This window comes from Anarrhichthys ocellatus, unplaced genomic scaffold (genome assembly GCF_004355925.1).
Source record: "Anarrhichthys ocellatus isolate YVR2014 unplaced genomic scaffold, GSC_Weel_1.0 scaffold12, whole genome shotgun sequence".
In the NCBI taxonomy this organism is placed as follows: Eukaryota; Metazoa; Chordata; class Actinopteri; order Perciformes; family Anarhichadidae; genus Anarrhichthys; species Anarrhichthys ocellatus.
Genome location: NW_022280042.1, coordinates 5,702,412 through 5,721,935, shown reverse-complemented (window position 1 = coordinate 5,721,935; position 19,524 = coordinate 5,702,412). Strand labels below are relative to the sequence as shown.

Genomic DNA, 19,524 nt, shown 5'->3' with positions numbered 1-19,524 from the left:
AGAGTCCAGATTCTAAAAGCAGAGGGTTGAATCTGAAGTGGTGAGAGTATTGTATTTATACTACAGCAGGTTGGAGAATTCATCAGCATCTTTCCAAGTGCCTTTTTTGTTTTGTTTTCTACGTTTCAGCAATGGCAATGTTTCTTCTCTTCCCTCGTCTCTACAGGACACCACTAATAGCAGCCGGCATTATCGGCGGCCTATTCATCATCGTCATCCTGGCGCTCAGCGTGGCCGTTTCTGTCCGACGCAAAAGCATCAAGAAGAAGAGGGCCCTGCGGCGCTTCCTGGAGACGGAGGTGAGAGGGGGTCGAGGGTCATAACGACAACAAATCAGTTTCTACCGCACATGCGTGTCGTGGCACTTTAGAATACTATTTTTCTTCGTTTATTTTAGTTTGAGGTTTCAGATTTGGAGATTAGAGAGTTAATTGCTCCATTTTGCAACTACAGGATGAATTGGTTAATGACTTTGGACAATTACCACAGTGTAATGAATTTCATTGATCCCAGAGAGGAAATTGGGAATAGCTTCCGCAAAGAAGCTTCCCTTGTTTTAATGTGGCAAAAACTGAAGAAGGCAAAGTTTTAGTTTGCTGAACAAGCTAATCATATTATTTATATATTTTTCTATTTTTGGGTGCGGGGCGTCCCACTTTCTTTGAGTTGGTTAGAAATCCTTTATCTCAAAGTTGCAGTTGCACTTTTCCAGATGGATGCCAACCAAACTAGACTCACACGCAAACCTTGAAACTTTAAACCTTGGCTATGGTACTTAGCCAAACCACGCAGAGGGTTTTAAAGTTATGCACGGCCATCGATCTGGCCTTGAAGGGGGTTCATTTGTGGGGAAGCATCAGACAGCGGAGTAGACTTTATATTCAAAGGAGAAAGTCAAAGATTGTGGAGCGGTGAGTGCAGGGTTTATGTGTGCGTTCATGCTCCGGTTGATCACCTTTGTGCTGCTACGACGCGCCCCGTTTCCTGTGTGCCGCCCAGCGGTTATGTCACCGCCGCGGGTCGGCTGAGTGGCCTTGCCTATAGGACAGGCTGCTTGTCAGTCTGCATTAGGATAATTTACAGGTAGAGGCTACAGTGTTATAGACAGCTGTCAGGCTAGAGACGGGAATTGCAGGAGGGCGGCCATGGGCAGTCTCTGCCTCATCCCAGCCACACTCATCCATCTTAATTACCCAGGCCCTGTTCCGACAGCCTCTTGACCGGGAGGGAAGCCTTCAGTCCGAGCAGAATCGCTAATGTACTGTCACAGAGAAGGAGAGGCGATGCAGGATCCGGGTGGAGGGGCGTCTTCTCGCCCCCTTTTGCATCTTCTAATATGTGCATTTCCACCGTGTGCATGCTTTGTACATACACACAGAGACCGTTTACTTTCTATCTGAATGGTGTTTTAAAAAAAAAAAACTGCGCTCCTTGCAGCCTGTATCACACTTTCCACAAACCTCTTTCTGGCTGATGAAACCTCACGGTATGCTCTGGATGGCTGGCGAATGTGCATTCTCTATTCGAAGGAATAATCCAGTCTGTGAACGGAGATCAAGTTGTCTGGATGAGGGGTTTGGGGACAGCGATGGCTCAGGGCCCCCCCTATCTGCCATAGCTTTTTTAAACAGAGAGCTCACCTCTTGTGTCAGACAGGAAAGCGGTGCCTCCAGTGCACGCTGTCAGAACGTGATCTGAGCACTCAGCCGGCATTTCCATATCAAGGACACGTGTGAAGGCTGTGTTGACTCGCAAAACGCGCCACTACTTCATTTCTTTAATGTTGTCTTTGTTTTAATATTCTCTGCCTCTGTCTGTCTCTCGCATCCTCACCTTCTATTTTTCTTTTTGTGTTCTCCATTTTGATCTCTGCAAGTCCATTTATCCGTCTGTCTCCCTTGAGAATAAGCACTTTATTCTTCTATCTTTTTAACTCTGTCTTCCCGTTTTTGTTGTTTCTTCCCCTCTCCCTCTCTCTTTCACCTTGAAAGAAACATAGACTTTAAAGAAAAGAAAGTAAAAAAAAAAAGCCAATCTCACACTGTGGTGCCTCTTAAAGAATCCCATGAACACGAATTGCTTTGCTCGCAGGGAGCGACAGCACAAACAGCAGAGTCGCCCCACTGTTGCAGCTCCCGGGCCTTGAACTTTGACCCCAACCCAATGAAGCGGGACTAATGCACTTGGAAGGTCTTCTTCCAGCTGCTTTGTACAGACACGGGCCGTGCGAGTGTTTCAGCACCACAGGCTGTGGACAGCTCTCACGCTGCTTACGCGCTCTCTTCTGCTTTCTTCAAAGAAGGATTTCAGCATTCGGGGGAGCTGGACAGCTCCCGTTGTTCGCCGCGGGGCGGGCCCGGCTGAACGGAGGCACGGGATGTCATTACAAATGCATGCAGCGCAGCCGGGCATTGTTCAAATACCCTGAACCTCATGTTAAATTTAATTCAAGGTCCCGGAGATTCAAAAGACACCAAATATGTCATGTTGGATATCACAGAGAGCGTTTCTGTTCGGTATACGAGCTCAGCCGAAAAAATGAAGCAGACACAAAACATATGCACTTATTATGAAACAGTCAAATGCATCAGGGAATTTAATCTTACGGGGACATTAGAGTCCATTTGACCTGCTTCTAGTTTCCCCGTGCAATGGTGGGTTATCATTACAGGCTTGTTTCCAGCGATGTCCGCCTGGTCCTGTAGAGCTCCAGTAATGCTCTACAATGGTTAGCTGGATCAGGTCTGCCCCAGCCAATCGGGAGCTAATCAGGTGCAGGCACAGTAGAGAGTGCTCTGGCTCGGTGCCAGTGGTCGAAACACTCGCGGGCCCCATGACTATACTTCAGGAAAAGAGCCTCGGAGAGAAGAAGACATCTACAGGCATTTGTACGACAGCCAACTCCAAGTCCTGAATTTCAGGTCTCTCAGAAACAGATTTCCACAAGAATTCATGTGTAGTAACTAAGAAGTGAAAGGCTGCTCTTTAAATGCAGATAGCGGAGGACAAGTGCCGCTGGAATGGGCTCGCTAATACCAAAGAATGAATGCCCTTGCATACTGATAAGCACGCCTCCCCCGCTATCGTGTGCAAATGGCCTTAATGAGCTCACTCTGTGTCATTGTGGTTTCCAAAGTAACCCGCGAGAATATTTTACTGGGCCATCAAGATATCCCAAATTGGAGACTAAGGACGGTGCGGGTGATGTGAGGGAGCAAATGTTCGGTTCTATGACCTTACACGCCGTCAGACAGATCCTTCTGTCCTGCATTGTACCGTTTGTTTATGACACAGTAGAACCAAATCTCATGAGAGAATTTCACCACTATCGGGCCATTCCGACTATAGAGAGCATAACTTAACAATTCCCAGAAACAAATCCATATTTGGCACTTGGCATAAGTTCTGTATTTTTACAATAGACGGGAACGGTTGTCAAAAATATCAATCAAAACTACAACCAGATATCAGCCTTGTGTCACCTGATTTCAATTACACGATGCAGCAAATGTAGCATTCTATGTGGGGGATGTTCACATTGAAGCCTGTACCCGAGGGCTCGCAGTGCAACCGTATGTTTGAGGACATTGTTTACTTAGTCGATACAGAATAATTCTGTCAATGTATTCCTGCTCGAGGCTTGAGCATACTGCTCATTTGTCCAATGAAGCATCCGAGTCCAGCGCACCAGTGAGGCTCATTTGGCAAAGGCAAGGTGCATTATTAGCCGGTAAATAAAGTGGCGTGGTGAGTGTGTGTGTGTGCGAGTGAGGACGAGCTCCAGAGAGTTTTGCAGGCCATGGGTGTGCATCTTATTTAATAGACCTCTCCTCTCCTCATCAGTCCGGCCCGGCTTCGTCCTAATGAAACAATAACAGCCACAGCCTGTCGCCATCTGCTCATTCTACTGCTCCATCACCTCCTCTCCTCCTCTCTCTTACTGAATCTCTCCATTTCACTTGTTTTCAGCGTATGCGCCAGCAAATCAAATAATGCTCTTTGGCCAAATACAGCGCTGATATGATGGATGTGAAAAAAGCTTGTCCTTCTTGCTGTCAATAAAGTCTGCAGTCAGTGGTTCTGTGTACTTAAATGTTAGACATTCACAACCTGGCAACCCAGAAGTTATTGTCATTTAATTGCTCATTTCTATGCGACAGTGCTCATTCGTCATTGTTGACATTTTAATTATCAATGTTAATGTTGTTTGTTTCCTTTGTGTCTTTATTTAAACATATCATGTTGTTGTTTTTTAAGATTCAATATGTACTTTGCAGAGGAATGTGAAGAATTGCTTAATCCAGGGGCTCCAGGGGTATCTATCGATAACGGAGACATAGGTTATTAGCAGAATACCAATCAGAATTCAGCAGCATTTAAAAAGTACGCGTGAGGCCAGTTGGCGGTGGCGGTTTTGTCCCCGTCAATCAAATGTGATTAAAAATGTGAGTAGTGATGAAGCAGATGAGCCGAGTTCTTGAGTGCTGAGCTCTTCTTGATTGTTGCTTATTTAGTTGTAAATATTGAATCTAAGATTTGAAGTTCTCAGGGGCTTTAAAGTACGCTTCTTTTAGAAAGTGGCACCAACACCGAATCCTTTCTCTTACCAGTATTGGACAAAATCTTCATTTCTTCTTTGTGCTATTTTTTCAGCACACATACAAGTTAATTGGTTCATTCCTGACCATGGATGGAGCATCTGATAGAAGACAATTTCACTTCGAGGTCCAGCAGTTCTGGAGCTTTTGATCAAAACACACAGTTTGCCCACAAAACTGTTATAGAACTGTTGGTGTTCAAGATGAATACGATTTCAAGACACAGCAGACTAAGATGGAGGTTTTCACTGTTACACAATCCCTGAGTCATGCTCTAACTGCCACAGCGCCTCCTGTCATCTCGTTCACTTCCCCTCGGTATTTATCCCTCGCTCTCCCTCCGCCGCCTCCGTCCGCTAACTCCCTTCCTGCGGTGACACCTCCGCGGCCTTACGCTGCGCCTCCAGGCCCCCGGGCCATAACAAACAGACATTAAACGACATGTCATTGCCGAGCTGCGGGCAATGTCATCCATCCTGGCGGCCCCGGCCCCGGCCCGACGGTGCGATCGCCGGTCCTATTGTGCTGATGGTTTTATATCGCATTAAGTAAGTGTATGGCTGAGCGGCTGATATATGGTCTCATTATATTGTTTGATGGCCGTGGCTGAGCTGGGTGATTATGCCGCTGATAAACCGCGGCGAATGAGGGACCCCGATAGGCTGATAGGCTCATTAAGACATGTATTGATCAGAGGCATTGACTTCTTGTGTGTGTGTGAGTGTGTGTGTGTTTTGTGGTCGGATATGTGCTTCCATCCCTGTGTGTTTGATGTTTATGAGCGTGAATTTGCATGTGTTGTCATTATTTGTGTGCACTGTACATGCATGTCATCTGCATGTGTTCAGAGATGTGCACTACATGCTGCCATATTCGTGTGTGTGTGTGTGTGTGTGTGTGTGTGTGTGGCTCTTCCATCCCTCTGGCTCAGGTCTTTTCTCTGCTTGGTTACAGGTGCCAGCTCCATGCTCTTTTATATTTAGCAGCCGACGCTTTGTGGAGCGGCTAGTGGTGAGGCGGGTGGGTGGCCGGGCCAGCTGCTGGGATCGCTGCTCGGTGTCAGCTGTTACTGGCAGGCAGGCAGCCGCGGAGGAGGCTCGTCATAACCTTGAATTGGAATTGTTTTTTGTGTGTGCACAGCTGGTGAGCCGCCACTGGTTGTCGGCTGTGATAGCAGCTGACACCGGGCTGTGATTTGTTCAGCGGTGGGCACGCCGGGTACTGCCAGCCCGGACAGAACTTCACGTTCACACAGCGGAATCATTTGTATTTCATGAATGCGTGTGTCTGTGTGTGTTTTCCAAAATCATGACTCAGGACAGTGCAGTCACTGTATTTTGGCTGCTCGTAATCCTTGTCCACCTCGCACTCCTCTTTCCAAGATCTCTTTGCTTATTATGTTAAAAGGGAGCGATCGCACCCTGAGGCACACTCTTAAGAAATGTTTTTAGCATTCAGCAAAACAGAGGCACGCTTTCAGGTTCTACAACAAAAGACGAGAGGAATGTTTTTTATGCTTTTCTCTTTTCGCACTGGAACAGGTGACGAATACATGAATAACAGTTTGAATGTGTGTGTTTTTGTCAGCTGGTGGAGCCCCTGACCCCGAGCGGAACGGCCCCTAACCAGGCTCAGCTGCGGATCCTCAAAGAGACTGAGCTGAAGAGGGTCAAGATTCTGGGTTCTGGAGCTTTTGGTACCGTCTACAAGGTCAGTGTGTGTGTGTCTGCGTCAAAGCACCTGCCATCATTCACACACTCCTCACTCAGATGTGGCCGCCTCCGCATTATATATCAAACAGCGGCAAGTCAGCTAGAAGGCGAGGAAAGACACTCGAGAAGTTTCTTTCAAGTAGAAGCGCCCCTGCGTGACAACCTAAACAATAAGCGTAAACATGTCCCTTTGTAGCAGCGTTCCCTGAGAGACATGAGCCGAGGGCAGCTCAAGGGCCTGGAACAGGAACGGCTGTTCGCTTGCCAACTTCCCTGCCCTTGGCAGAATTATTCACACCACCCCGAAACTCAGCAAACTAAAAAAATTTAAAGAAAAATACGACATTCTCTACCCCCAGCTTTACATTCCTCTCTAGTACAGTACTGATGGGCCTATTTGCTTTTATCGCCATACTTTAATACAATTAATCTGCATACATAGTGATACATGAATTTATCGGCATGTTATGATCCAAAGCTCTTCGCTTGGGTTTATTTCGGCACCATACAGTGAGTAGAAGTGTTTAATCTTTTATTTTAATCTGAGGAATGAAGCACAGGAAGTACCCATCAAAATCATCAGCGCCTCAGCTGTGGGTGTTTACTGGGACTGTATTTATGGGGGATTACTTGTGTGTTTCAGGGCATCTGGGTCCCGGAAGGTGAGACGGTGAAGATCCCTGTGGCTATTAAAATCCTCAACGAGACCACGGGCCCCAAAGCTAACGTGGAGTTCATGGACGTGAGTGTTTATATCGAGGCTGCTCGTGTTCGTGAGACCTGCCCGAGCCCTGTCACTCTGTGGGATTGTGCATTCGGCGATAAATTCTTACGAGAGTACCATCTCAGTCAGAGCCAGTAATAAAGCGAACTCCACTGTGCTGTACAGCCAGGCATGTATTGAACGAGACTCTATTAAAAAACAGCACTTGTTTATGAGATATGGCTTTATTGGAATCCAGGAGCGATAGAGGAGGAGGGAGGGAACAAGCTGGGGAGTTTCCAACTCTTCCCACCTTATCTTCGTCACCTCTCTCCTCTGTCCTTTCTTCCCCTCTTCCTCCCTCTTTTACCCATCTTTCTTTTCACACCGCAGTTTACTTATCACCAGGTTTTGCAAAAAGGATGGTAGTTCATCTTCAATATTGTTTTGGATGTTTGCCCAGCTGTTTAAATCTTCTGCAGCTCTGCATCCAACTTCTTCCAACTCCATCTTTTCTTCTTCTTCTTCTTCTTCTTCTTCTTCTTCTTCTTCTTCTTCTTCTTCTTTTTCTTCTTGCACACAAACCAAACCATGTGGAGTAGCTCTTGCTCTTCTACATTGACAGTAAAGCTAAAATGATTAGTTGATTTATTAGTTGATTCATTTGCCGATTTGTCATTTTTCAAGCATAAAGGCCCAGAATGCTCCTGGTCCAGCACCTCAGAAACATGAATCTGTGGGTGTCACGACATTGGTCAGACAAAACAAGCCGATATGGAACATGTCACCTTGGACTTTTTCATAGACTATAAATTACAGTGAATTGTCGTGTTACTGAAACAACATGGCTGTGCTTCCATCTTTTATTTCCCTTTCTGCCCATTTTTTTTCATCTTCTATTCTCTCCCTGCATCTTCCCTCCTCTCCCTTCTTTCCCTCCCTTCCTCTTCCCCCTGTTTCTCCCAGCAGGGGCCTCTGTCCATCCAGAGCCAATATGCTCCGTCTGCCGGCTTGTTAAACAGCAATCTAAAGGCAGGCTCACGCCTCGCCGCTGGGAAACTGGCCACTGGAGTGCCAGCTCCAAAACACACTCCGAAAATCCACACATATAAACACCAATAACCAAACGGCGCGCACTTTACAACAAAAGGCTCCCCAGGTGGTGGCGGCCTTGTATGCGCGAGCTGCAGGCTGATTTGTTTGTGTCGGCAGAAATGTAAATTTTGAGTGAGCGGGTTGATTATTCCATGTGAAATGCAAAAGCCTAATACAGCACACTAAATTAGTGCATATCGATGCATACACACACTTTCACAAGTGTGTGTGTGTGTGTGTGTGTGTGTGTGTGTGTGTGAGGGGGAGTGAGCTAGATTGGAGAGGGGGGTCAGCCGGCAGTAATGGAGGTCAGCGCTCGGGGAGACGAGAGAGAAACCAAAACGCACACACGGGAGTGGAGCGCCGGTGCAATAGTATAGCCAGACATGGGTTAGGAGTCGCGGGTCTTTTGGAGTCACAGCGAGAATAAAAGCGCTTTCTTCTACTTTCTGTTACACACACACAGCTGTCCTCCTTTGCTCTTCCCCTCCCTCCCGTCTTCTTCCTCCCTTCATCCTGAGGTGTGAGGTATGCATGGCAGGGGGTGGGGGGGGGAGCAGGTGGTTTTATGAAGTGGAGATGTAGTGGCACTACCTTGGGCCGCGAGGCTCTGTTTAAATCAGGCCACTGATGGTGCCAAAAGCCTCTCTACGGCCTATTGCCCCCCCCCTCTCTTGTTTAGAATTAATCCACTCACACCGACACCGCCACCATTCTCGCCTCCAAGCTCATTCTTTAGCACCTGAATTTAAAAAGGCACCTCATCTATATATCAACTGCCCCGGGGGCCGAGCCTGGATATACACCTCCTCCTCCTCCTCCTCCTCGAACCGTTTGCCTCGCGCAGACACAGCAAGAGGGAGTGTAACTGTGTCCTTGAGTGTGCGAGCATGGAGTGTTTCGGAGAGCTGCCAAGAGAGTGTGTCCACAAGCGAGAGTGTGCGAACGAGAGAGGCAATAGGAGACGAGGGGAGCGACTGAAGTGAGTGTTTTTTAAGCAGCAGCTCCGGGTTGCAGCTTCTGCTCTGCCATAATGCACATTCACGCCGGCCACGAGTACCAGCCCTCGCCTATCATAACACTTCATCACCACCACACATCCTTCTGCTTGCAGCACCGCAATAACAATTACCCGACGTTGAGTCCCAACTGTTCAAAACCTCTTCGGCCATCTGCCGCAGGAGGGGATGAGAGAGATGAGACGGAAAATGCATTTACACGCCATATCAAACCGGGGAGAAAGCCTGTGAAATCAGACACGCAGTGACTCTGTGTTCGGCGGTGTCGGTGCGACAGCTAAGAACCTCTGTGTTTTATGCATGTTAAAATATAAATGAAAGAGACTGCGTTTGTGCAGCTTTGAAGGGGGTTTCTGCAGGATTTTCTCGCACAGTGGGAATACTCTGTGGACAGATGCTTTGCATGCAGATATAGTCATCATTCCACAAGTCTAAATTCATGCATCTAACTCCAGCTGCAGAAGGAAGTTGTATCCATGGGTAATAGATGCAATAGACTCCCATGGTGCATTTTAGCAAGAACATCCGATCACCAGGCTTGAAGTTCAGTTACTCTCAGATTACTCTCCTATATTTGCCACAGTTGATAAATTATGTTTTGGGTAAACAGAGGACGAACTGAAATGCAACAACCTTCTTAGTCCCTCTTTGTCCCGCTTCCCCCCCCCCCCCCCCCCCCCCCCCCCCCCCCCCCCTCTCACCCAGGAGGCCCTGATCATGGCCAGCATGGAGCACCCCCACCTGGTGCGTCTGCTGGGCGTCTGCCTGAGCCCCACCATCCAGCTGGTCACCCAGCTCATGCCCCACGGCTGCCTCCTCGACTACGTGCACGAGCACAAGGACAACATCGGATCGCAGCTGCTGCTCAACTGGTGTGTCCAAATCGCCAAGGTAAGAGACGGCGGTCCGGTCAGACGAGACGGGGACGTGGCTGTTGCTACACCGTACGTGTTGGCAGGTGTGAGGGTTGTAATAGATATTTGTGTTAATGTTGCGTGAGCTTTTCTTTTCCCCCTCAAGCCAGAATGTGACGGATGGTGACACGTAGAATTTTGCCAAGTCCACAAGCTCAGATTTTTTTGCAGTTAGGGTCTTTTGTTGTTGACTTCTTAGTTATAATCTCCTCCAGTTCGCCCCCGTTGATCCTAATTTCCACCACCCTTCACAATGACACGGGAGGGCCACTGACGTTGTTTCCGCAGCAACATGCCTAGTTTGCTTTGAACTCCGTCTTAGAAGAGCATCAACACGCATTATTCTCTCAGGGAATGAGTGGCGGCGCGAGGAATCAACAAATTAAACACCCCTTCTCTGCCACACAAACAAAAATCTGCACCCCGGATTCGTCGAAACAGCAGTAGGGCGTGCTTTTGCTTACCCCAAAAAAGAACATTCGTGTTGTCTTTGCAAACAAAGTCAACGCGGCCAGACTGCTCGATCGTGTAACTGCTGGGTGAGATTTAACATCTCTGAGTTATAACTCTGGGATGGCAGTAGGGTGCTATTACATGATGTGCAGGCATCTGCTGTGACACAGAGGCAACCCCCCCCGAGGCTGATTTACCACTGGCACTGATCAGCCTGATAGGATTTTAGACAAAACAACAACTGTTAATATTCTACCAGATTAGCTTTAGTGCCGTTTTGCTAATGTGTGTTGTGAAGATGGACGGTTCTTCCCAATGAGCTTTCAGCTCCCTGCTTCCAGTGCATCTAAAATTGCAGTCAGTTATTTTTTTACTGGTCAAACCAAATACTTCGTATGTGCACGAAGCATCTGTGTTGCTTTACTGCAGGCCACTGATCCATTTATCACAACGCCATTATACTAAACAATTTCCCCTGTTGCAATGGAAACACAGAGGTGACGCCACTTCACTTATGTTAGTTATTCATAGCTTTGTGCCTCTTGAGCATATTGAATAGCTACCCGATATCACAGAATGCTGTGTCCCTGTGATCGCGGCCCCCGCTGAAGTGACACTAAATTACACAGAAATGAGGCATAGAACTCCCCGGCACGTCCAAGGTGACTGGGACAAATAGACTCCGGGGATTTTCCAAACATGCAGGCACACAGTTGTGGCGTTCATCTGATCCCTGATCAGATAAATTATCATGTGTGGGCGAGGGAGCACTGGATCAGCTGGGACCAGCTTGATGCATATATGATGTCGGTGAAAGAAAGTGTAGTGCGTCACATCTGGATTTTAAGAACGTGTTGAGATCTCAGCTGTTTGTAAGACTTCATACGAGCTCCTTACAAACTAGCATGCTGCCATGAAAAATAATGTCCTCTTTCTAAAGGACTCCTTTATGAGTCGGACTATTGGAATTGATTCATATTGGTCATCGTTAAATGCAATATATCTGTCGAAGTCGGGGATGAGCGCTGTGGTTTCACGGGGTGGGGGGTTATTGTGGGAGGTCTTAACCCTTTATTCCCCATGATGGATGATTCCCAAGAGCATGGGGAGCAGGTTGCTTCAGCTGGTACTTATTGCCGTAATTGGATTCGATTTCACCTGTGGTGGCAAGAGGGGGAAGTGTCAGTTTCTTAGTGGTACCATAAGTGAGGAAGAGCAAGAGGGAGTATTATTCACAACCTTTCCTCGAACCCACACGGCACGGTGACATTCAGCTCTGTAGTAGTTTGATTGTGATTGACTGCAATAACTGCAGTTCCGTCTTGTGGCTGGGTGGAGAGTGTGGATGAAGGTGCTCGAGTGATTGATTGGAAATCAAAGACTGATGATTAGTTTTCATTGAGTGGCTTTGGGAATCAAATCAGTGGAGTCAGTGTGGTTTATTTCCCTGCTATCCTTTCCATTATTGCTTCCATTGCTGTCAATATGGAGACACATCTCTCAGGATTACATGTGTAACGTCATTATTTTCATTTGTTTACGAATACAGTATTTATTAGGTCTTTACAAAATTCCATGGCACTTAATCCAGTAGTCCAACTGGCCATCCTTTGAGCCATGTCGCTAGCAGGTCTAGAAACTGCGCCAAACTGCTCATGGGTGAATTTGATTAAATGTTGATTCCACTCCTTACTGATACAGCTATGTGTTCCCAGTTACAGCAGGGAGTCCATTTAGCAGCATGTGCTCCAGACCGGTCAACCCGAGCACACGGAGTCGAGCTAAATGCTCACAGCATTAAAGCCAGAAATCTTGTTTCTTCTGTTTTATTAGCCTCATGGATCTTCCATCACATGGCCCCGAGCTATTTTTTTCAAGCCAGAAAAAGACTGACATTCTCTGCGGTGTGTCCGTGAGCAGTAACGTGTCTCCCCATTCATGTGTGCGGTTTTGCGCCCCGGTGTGTATCCGAACACGTGCCTGTGTGTGTTTGGGCATGTGAGCCCAATAAATAACTCGGAGCCCTCTTCTCTGAGTGATCTTTGCACTCTCAAGGTAATGATAGGGAGCCTGTCCTCCAGGACAAACAGCATCCTTACCAAGAGACACAATTTTCTAGCAAAGGGGAAATCATTTTCCCTTGGTCTTCAGTTGGCTTTGAAAAGTATGTTGTTAAGATAGAGGAGAGAATAAAGCAGGTATTCAATTAAATAACACAGAGAGAGATCTTTACAGAATTCTGAGGGCCATAGGATGTAGTGGATACATTTGCCAAAGTACTTTATATTATATCTTATATTGTGAGTACCGGTAGAGGAATTATTGAGGGGCTTTATTTTAAGGAATAGTTGGGAAATTAGCTGGAGCCAGCACCCAGTTAGCTTAGCTTAGCATAAATACTGGACACTGGGGGAACAGCTAGCCTGACTCTGTCCAAAGATAACAAAATTCTCAGGCTCAGTCAGATTTTGTTACTTTCAGACACAGGCTAGCTGTTTTAGCTTAGCTTTATGCTATGCTAAGCTAGGAAAGCTAAACTAACTGGTTGTCAGGTCCAGCTTCATGTTAAACATTTTTGGTAAGATATCAAAAAAGTATTGTTTTCCTTTGAGTAAAAGGAGCAATGCCATAATTACTTGATAACAAAAGTCAGAAAATCTATAAATCTATACAGTACTTGATTACCAAAAGTATTCATGAGTAATTCAGCTTGGGTTTCCTCCTCCATCCTCCAGCGGCAGTAAATATTGTCGATAATGAGGGAAACGTCAAGCACTTTGAAGAATGGCGCAGCAATTTTGGGTGAGACAGTAAACACAGAGAAACATCCTCCTTGCCGTGATCATTGCTCTCTATTGCGACGAGAATCAAGGAATGTAAGCATCATTACTTTGCTGTTAATAATTGCACTCCATAGCCTCCTATTCAGTGGCGAGACAAGGGAAACCTTCCAATCATCGTTCCACAGTATATCACAAAGTGCAATTAAAGAAATGTCGACACAATGACGTCGGGATACATAATGGAAGCACGGCGGGGACCTGACAATGTTTGACACAAAAGGAGGAATATTTACCTGTGAAATGTAGTGCAATAGCGATGAAGTGGCATGCAATGGAAACACTGAAGTACAAGTATGTCAAAAATGTATTTGAGTGGATGTACTCAGTTGCATTCCAGAGCGGACGCATGCGATCATCGTAGTGTGTTTGGCCAAAGAGAAACGATAAAGCCTGTCCATGCCAGCGGCAAAACGAACCAGGTGGAGGGAAACTTTCCTGTTGTTTTCCTATTTCGCCATAATGTTGTGGCAATTTGCCAATCCACCACCCCCCGCCACCATCACCACAACAGCACAAACACCCACCGTATGTGGGCTCTGACCCGGGCAGGTGACCGCTGCGCCGCAAATGGATTGGCCAAGGCCTGTCGCCAGGCAGTGACTCTTCATCACTGAGTGTTTTGGGCATTGAGGTAATGGCCCCCATTAATCTCCAGCCACACTCAGGGCTGCCCCACTCCCGCACTGCCACACACAATGACTGACGCTTGCATAGCGGCACACACATTCACATTATACAGGACACACACAGACGTCTCTTTGGATCCGTGCGAATGGCCTCTAATTTATTAGTCTCCATCTTTCCTTTCCTTTGTTTTTTCTCCTTTCCTATCTCTTTGTTCTGTTCCCTTCCTTTACTTCGTTTCAGGTGTGTTGTGTCTTTTCCTTTTCTTTCCTCTTTTTGGCTGTACTGCTCTTCCCTTTTATTCCCCTTCTTTCCTCACCTAGCATATCGTTTTCTTCCTCTTTCTTCTTTTCTCTTCTTCCGTTCTCTTTTCTTCCTCTCTTATCCTTTCCTTGTCTCTCCTCCATCCACACATGAACAGCTACGTCTCCATCTCTGCCCATTTCTCAGTTGCCATGGTGGCCATGTGCTCGCTCGTGTTTATCGGAGGTCAAAGTTTACCCTACATCTCCTTCTACATTACCCGCTCCAGGCCACACATCCTCAAATGACCTCCATGGTTCTGTGTGTGTTTGCGTGTGTGCAAATGTTTGTGTAGTTGAAGAAAACTAGGGGGAAAAAATGACCTCGTTCTCCAACTCTTCCTGCGTCTCCCTCTTGTCTCCAGCTTCTCTTTATCACTCACTAACTGATTCCCTCTTTCCCTCTCTCACCCTCTCACACACACATATACAGAGTATTTTTTTTCATTAGGTTTTGGATTATTAATGGAATAATTAGGTTTGGGATGTATTTTAATGAACAAATCAATCACTGAATTAAATATGGGATCGGAACTGAGTGTATGCAGGGCTACGGGAGTCTTTTAATTTGCCTCCCCTCTCCCCTCTCCTCTCACTTTCTCTCTCCTCCGGCTCAGTATAATGAAAGTAAAATAGATTCGGCAAGTCGCTGTCCTGCCGGTGAAATGATTGGGTTTGACAGTGAAGTCTGGGCTGGACGAGGGTCTTGATTGTTTTTTTTTTTGGCGGGTGGCTGCTTGACGGGGGCTGGTAATCTGGGCCACATTCAGGCATTCGCTTGGTGAGCGGTGAGCGGTGGAGCGCCTCATATAAACATACCCACGGGCGAACTCGTGGACTGACGTTAGCAAGACATGCCCTGCAGGGAAACCCCCCAGTTAGAGCAGCGCTCCGGTGTCATGGCGGCCCTGGATGACGTTTTACAGATTGACAGTGCTAATGATGGCGCTGGACACCGACCTCCAAACATGTCTCCCACGGTGAGCTGAACACTGTCCTGCGTTGAGGTAAAACATGCTTGGAAGCATGTGTGCGTAAGCAATGGCGTGATCGCTTAAATTGACAGTATATGCTTTAGAAAACTAAGCACATACAAGAAAAAGACTCCACACACACACACACACTGCTTAGTCAGGGGAAGGAAAAGTTAAATCTGGGGACCTTTTAAACATGGGTCCCAATCTTTGGCCCCATATGTGTGCATCCACAGCAGATCGTGTGTTTGTGTGTTTAGATTTGCATCCCGGGTGGCTCCCCAGGAGATGCCACCCGATGGCGGGAGATCCAATCTGGTCGAGCTTAGTGCGGAGCCCTCCGTGTCATTCGCTTCCCCGCAAAACGCCGCGCCGTGCTGAGCAAACACATATCGCCTGGGCTCATTAGCCAAGCCTTAACACTCCTTCCTCCTCCTCCTCCTCCTCTGCAGACGTCAACCGGGTGGTCCTGAACATGTGGTCCTGAAATATGACATCAGATCAGTTGACTTTCTATGCAAAGTCACTTTGGTTCCTACCTCCTTGCTCCTTGTGGCACCCCAAAGATGTATCTCTTTCTCCAACACATTGTTCCTTGTCTTTGTCTTGTATAGATTGTCCTCGTACATCTTGAGAGCCTCTCTTTGTCCCTCATTGAGAAACACTATAGCCAACTGTCTGCCAGGGCCCCCTAAAGACACACCATGGGCCTGCTCAGAAAACCCCCAGAGATCCTCTTGGAGCTCCTCAGAAGAGTCAGGCGCACATGCGTATTTACATATGAAAGATTTCACAGAAAGATGCCGTGAATACATTTTTGTTTCCAAACAGCGCACTGTAGTGCAGATATCTGTGCTTGTTGTCGTCCTGAGAATGTGAATACAACGTCTTACAGCAGGAGCAATTAGTTAAAGAGCGACGAAAACATTCTGCCACGTGCTGAAAGGCAATTAGGCAATTATGATTAAGACTGGAAAAATAACATGACTCCTGTCAACAGCGGTTGATGAGCGAACGCGATGCAGCCTGGAGGTGGAACCTATTGTTCTCCGTATTTGTCGTCGACAGGTTGAACATGTGTAGTGTGTTGGAGAACGTGAGAACCAAAGTTTCAGTGTATGGATGGATACTTTTATCCACGTTAGATGCTCAGGTTTAATGCAATTCTTGGGTGTAAAAAAAAACAATCCCAACTCAAGGACTGCTTACTAGCTGTTTCCAGACCTTTTTAATGGTCTTCTTCAGCAGATGGAGTTGAAACGTGACACATTCTTGTTGCGTTGGCTTACAATTGAAGCATCAAAGTTGATACTTGACCTTGGAATTAGTCATTTGGTAAAACAGTTGCAACTCACGGCCCTCTTACTTGCTTTTTTTTTGTTGCTTAAAGCTGCAGTGGCCAATATTATTTCATTATAATTTTGGTTGAAATAGTGAATATTAACCCTTGCAAAGCCAATGTGGAGAAGAACTCCTGAAAGTGCTGTGGATGAAACAGAGTTTGCATGTACTGTAATGCATACATACGTGTGTATAATGCTTTTAAACAGTAAGCATCCATGATATATACAGTATAGTGAATGATTGATGTGTTCAGTGCCACGCTATACATTCAATTTATTTTATTCCAGTCTGTATTTTCTACTAAAACACATACTAAGTTATAGTGAATTTAATACAGTCAGCAGGCTCTATGGTAGTGATCCATGTTCAGCACTTCACTTCCCTGGGGCTTCATTAATAATGCAGTCCCACAATTCTTTGCATCTCAGAGCACATCACGCCGTGATTACCAAACAGTGCAACCCATAATACTATTCTACATCGTAGAAAAAACCCAAAACCAACTAATGTGCACCCTGAGCAGTTTTCCCCTTTCTCCAAACACGTTCACAAATTCCTCCGCGCGCACACACACACACACACACACACACGGACCAGTCCCCAGGAGTACGCACATGTCCCTGCTGATGCAACAAAACGAGGAGATAGGGTGGAGGCAGAGGAGGAAGAGCGCGAGGTGATGAGGAGGAGAGCGCGAGGTGGAGGGATAAGCCCCCCCGGGTCTTTCTAATTATCTGTAAGGATCAGCAGTGCTCAAGGATGCATAAGGGGAGGGATTTGACTGCCAGATCCACTGGGTAGGAAGGCCTGATTGGATCGGTCACATCTCCCCGCACACACCCGTTACCGGTGACGCCAGAAGCCGAGGCTCATTAGCCGCAGACGTATTCACGGCGGCAGATGAGCAGCGGCGGGAATTCGCGGGCGTTCTCCTGCAACTCGGTTTCTGTAATCTGCTCACTGCCTTTTCTTCCATTATCAAGTCCTACAAATGTCATTCTCAGAAAACAAGAAATTCCGCCTGCGTTCCGATTTGATTTAGTGTAATTAAGTTTCCATTTTCGACATAATAACAGACGCATTATGAACAAACTAAGGGAAATTATGCTCCTTTGTGTGCCCACGTACATGCAATCGTGAGCCCGAATGCTGGTCGAATCATGTCCGACGGCTTCCCGGCGTGATAATAACCCGCCGCGACAACACATTATAACGTCTCAATGTCACAGCAAGTAGTGGGCAAATTACAGGCATCAGCGTGAAGGTTGAGCGTATAGCCTGGTGCTCACTTGATTGAAATAAGGATCAGATCCCCTTCTTCGTTTCTTTTTTTTTTTTTTTTTTCTTCTCCCTCCTCTCCGTTTGCTTCACCTGTCGAACTCCGAGGCCGCTGAGCCGTCGATGAGACCCATCATTACTGTCCTCACCGCAGCCCACGGGCAACCTCCAACTTCACAGGATCCCGCCTGAGCGCAGATAATTGATGCTTGGGACAGCGTCGTCACCCAGCGAAGGACATTTCGCCGCATTCATCTGGCTGATCAAGTCGCTGTTTCCTCCTTTCTAATTCCACTGCAGCAGCCCAAAAACTATTGACATTTGCTCATGTAAATTTGCCAGCAGCGGTCTTTTATTGCCTGCACAGTGACATTTCGGATGGATCTGTATGTCCCGCAGGGGAGTTGAGATCATGGCGACAGAGCTCGGATAATTTTACATTCGCTTCCCTCTCTTGAGGTGGAGGTAATTATTAAGAACGAAAGCAAGCAAGCACCGATCATTGTCGTGCGACATTGTATTTAAACTCCCTCAGAGGGATTGCAAACCTCGCGTTATCTCTCAGTGTTCTCACACACACACACACACACACAAAAACACACTCCGCTCAGGTTGCTTTTTTTGCTGCTCTGTGGTTCCCGAACGGCTGAATGCGTAGTAAATGGGCCTGCAGCCCGACTGCTGCGCCACCACTGAGCCGTCGTTATATATGTCACATTATGTCACGTTCCGCTGAGTCGTCCATTAGCCGTCCAAACCATCCGGTGACGCACTTTGGAGCTTATTGGTTTCCAAGGAGATCTTCTTCTTTTTTTTTATGCAAATTGCTCCGTGCTGAACCGAGATGTGAGACGCTTTAGCAACAGATTTGTCTCCACTTTCAAAACAGTGTTTCAGAATAAAATCTGTGTGAGTATTCACCTGATTAAAGAGAGGAGCATCTGGACCTTGACTGGCAATGCAATACACACACACACACACACACACACACGCACGCACGCACGCACGCACGCACGCACGCACGCATGCTTTGGGGACCGCCAGCTCGGTGGGAATTCTGTCTCCGGCGCGGCACACAGCGCGTGACAGACGACCACATGAGCGGGCCCATTGTGCACGCTCCTTATCGCACCGGTCCCGGTTCTCGGCATGCGGACAGTCCCACATTGCTCACATTGTTGCTGCCTCTTCGCCCGCTCGCCGGGGCGGTGGGGTTTCAGTGTGAGGGGGGGGTGGTACACCACATGCGGCGCTCTTATCGCTCCCTCTGGAAACAGACACCTCACCCTCTGGTTCCTGTACCAAACTCAGTGTGCTGCCTTTAATTTCCACCTTCTCTTTTCATGAATTCGGAAAGAAACTGTATAGCTTATGGATACGGCGCAAGCGTTTCTACCCAAGAGTTGTGTCCTGAAAACAATTGACCCGCCGATGGTTCCTGGAAGAGCATGTTGCCTGGCAACAAAAACCTAACAGTCTTTCTGAATAGCTATTTCATGTCAGTGTATCGCTCATGTTGGCAATATCACAGACAAGCACCAGATCCGCCGAAGACCTGAGTTGAATTTATCACCTGCTGTACTCCATCACGTCCGTCCTCTTTCTCCACTCACCGTCTAACTGCTCGCCTTTAAACGCAGCATCTTTTATTCCACAGCCCCCCCC

At 47.1% G+C, this 19,524-nt stretch overlaps 1 protein-coding gene across 3 annotated transcripts in view; it reads left to right on the top strand.

Moving 5' to 3' along the window:
• Positions 1-19,524, top strand: part of LOC116385994 (receptor tyrosine-protein kinase erbB-4-like) — a 187,225-nt gene that overhangs the window by 148,818 nt on the left and 18,883 nt on the right. For 2 of the 3 annotated variants that reach the window (XM_031851897.1, XM_031851895.1), the window contains exons 17-20: positions 167-299; positions 6,186-6,308; positions 6,954-7,052; positions 9,833-10,018. In XM_031851897.1, the coding sequence (XP_031707757.1) occupies positions 167-299; positions 6,186-6,308; positions 6,954-7,052; positions 9,833-10,018 (541 nt within the window). The remainder of the gene's footprint in view (positions 1-166; positions 300-6,185; positions 6,309-6,953; positions 7,053-9,832; positions 10,019-19,524) is intronic. The other variant, XM_031851896.1, reaches the window with a different exon arrangement.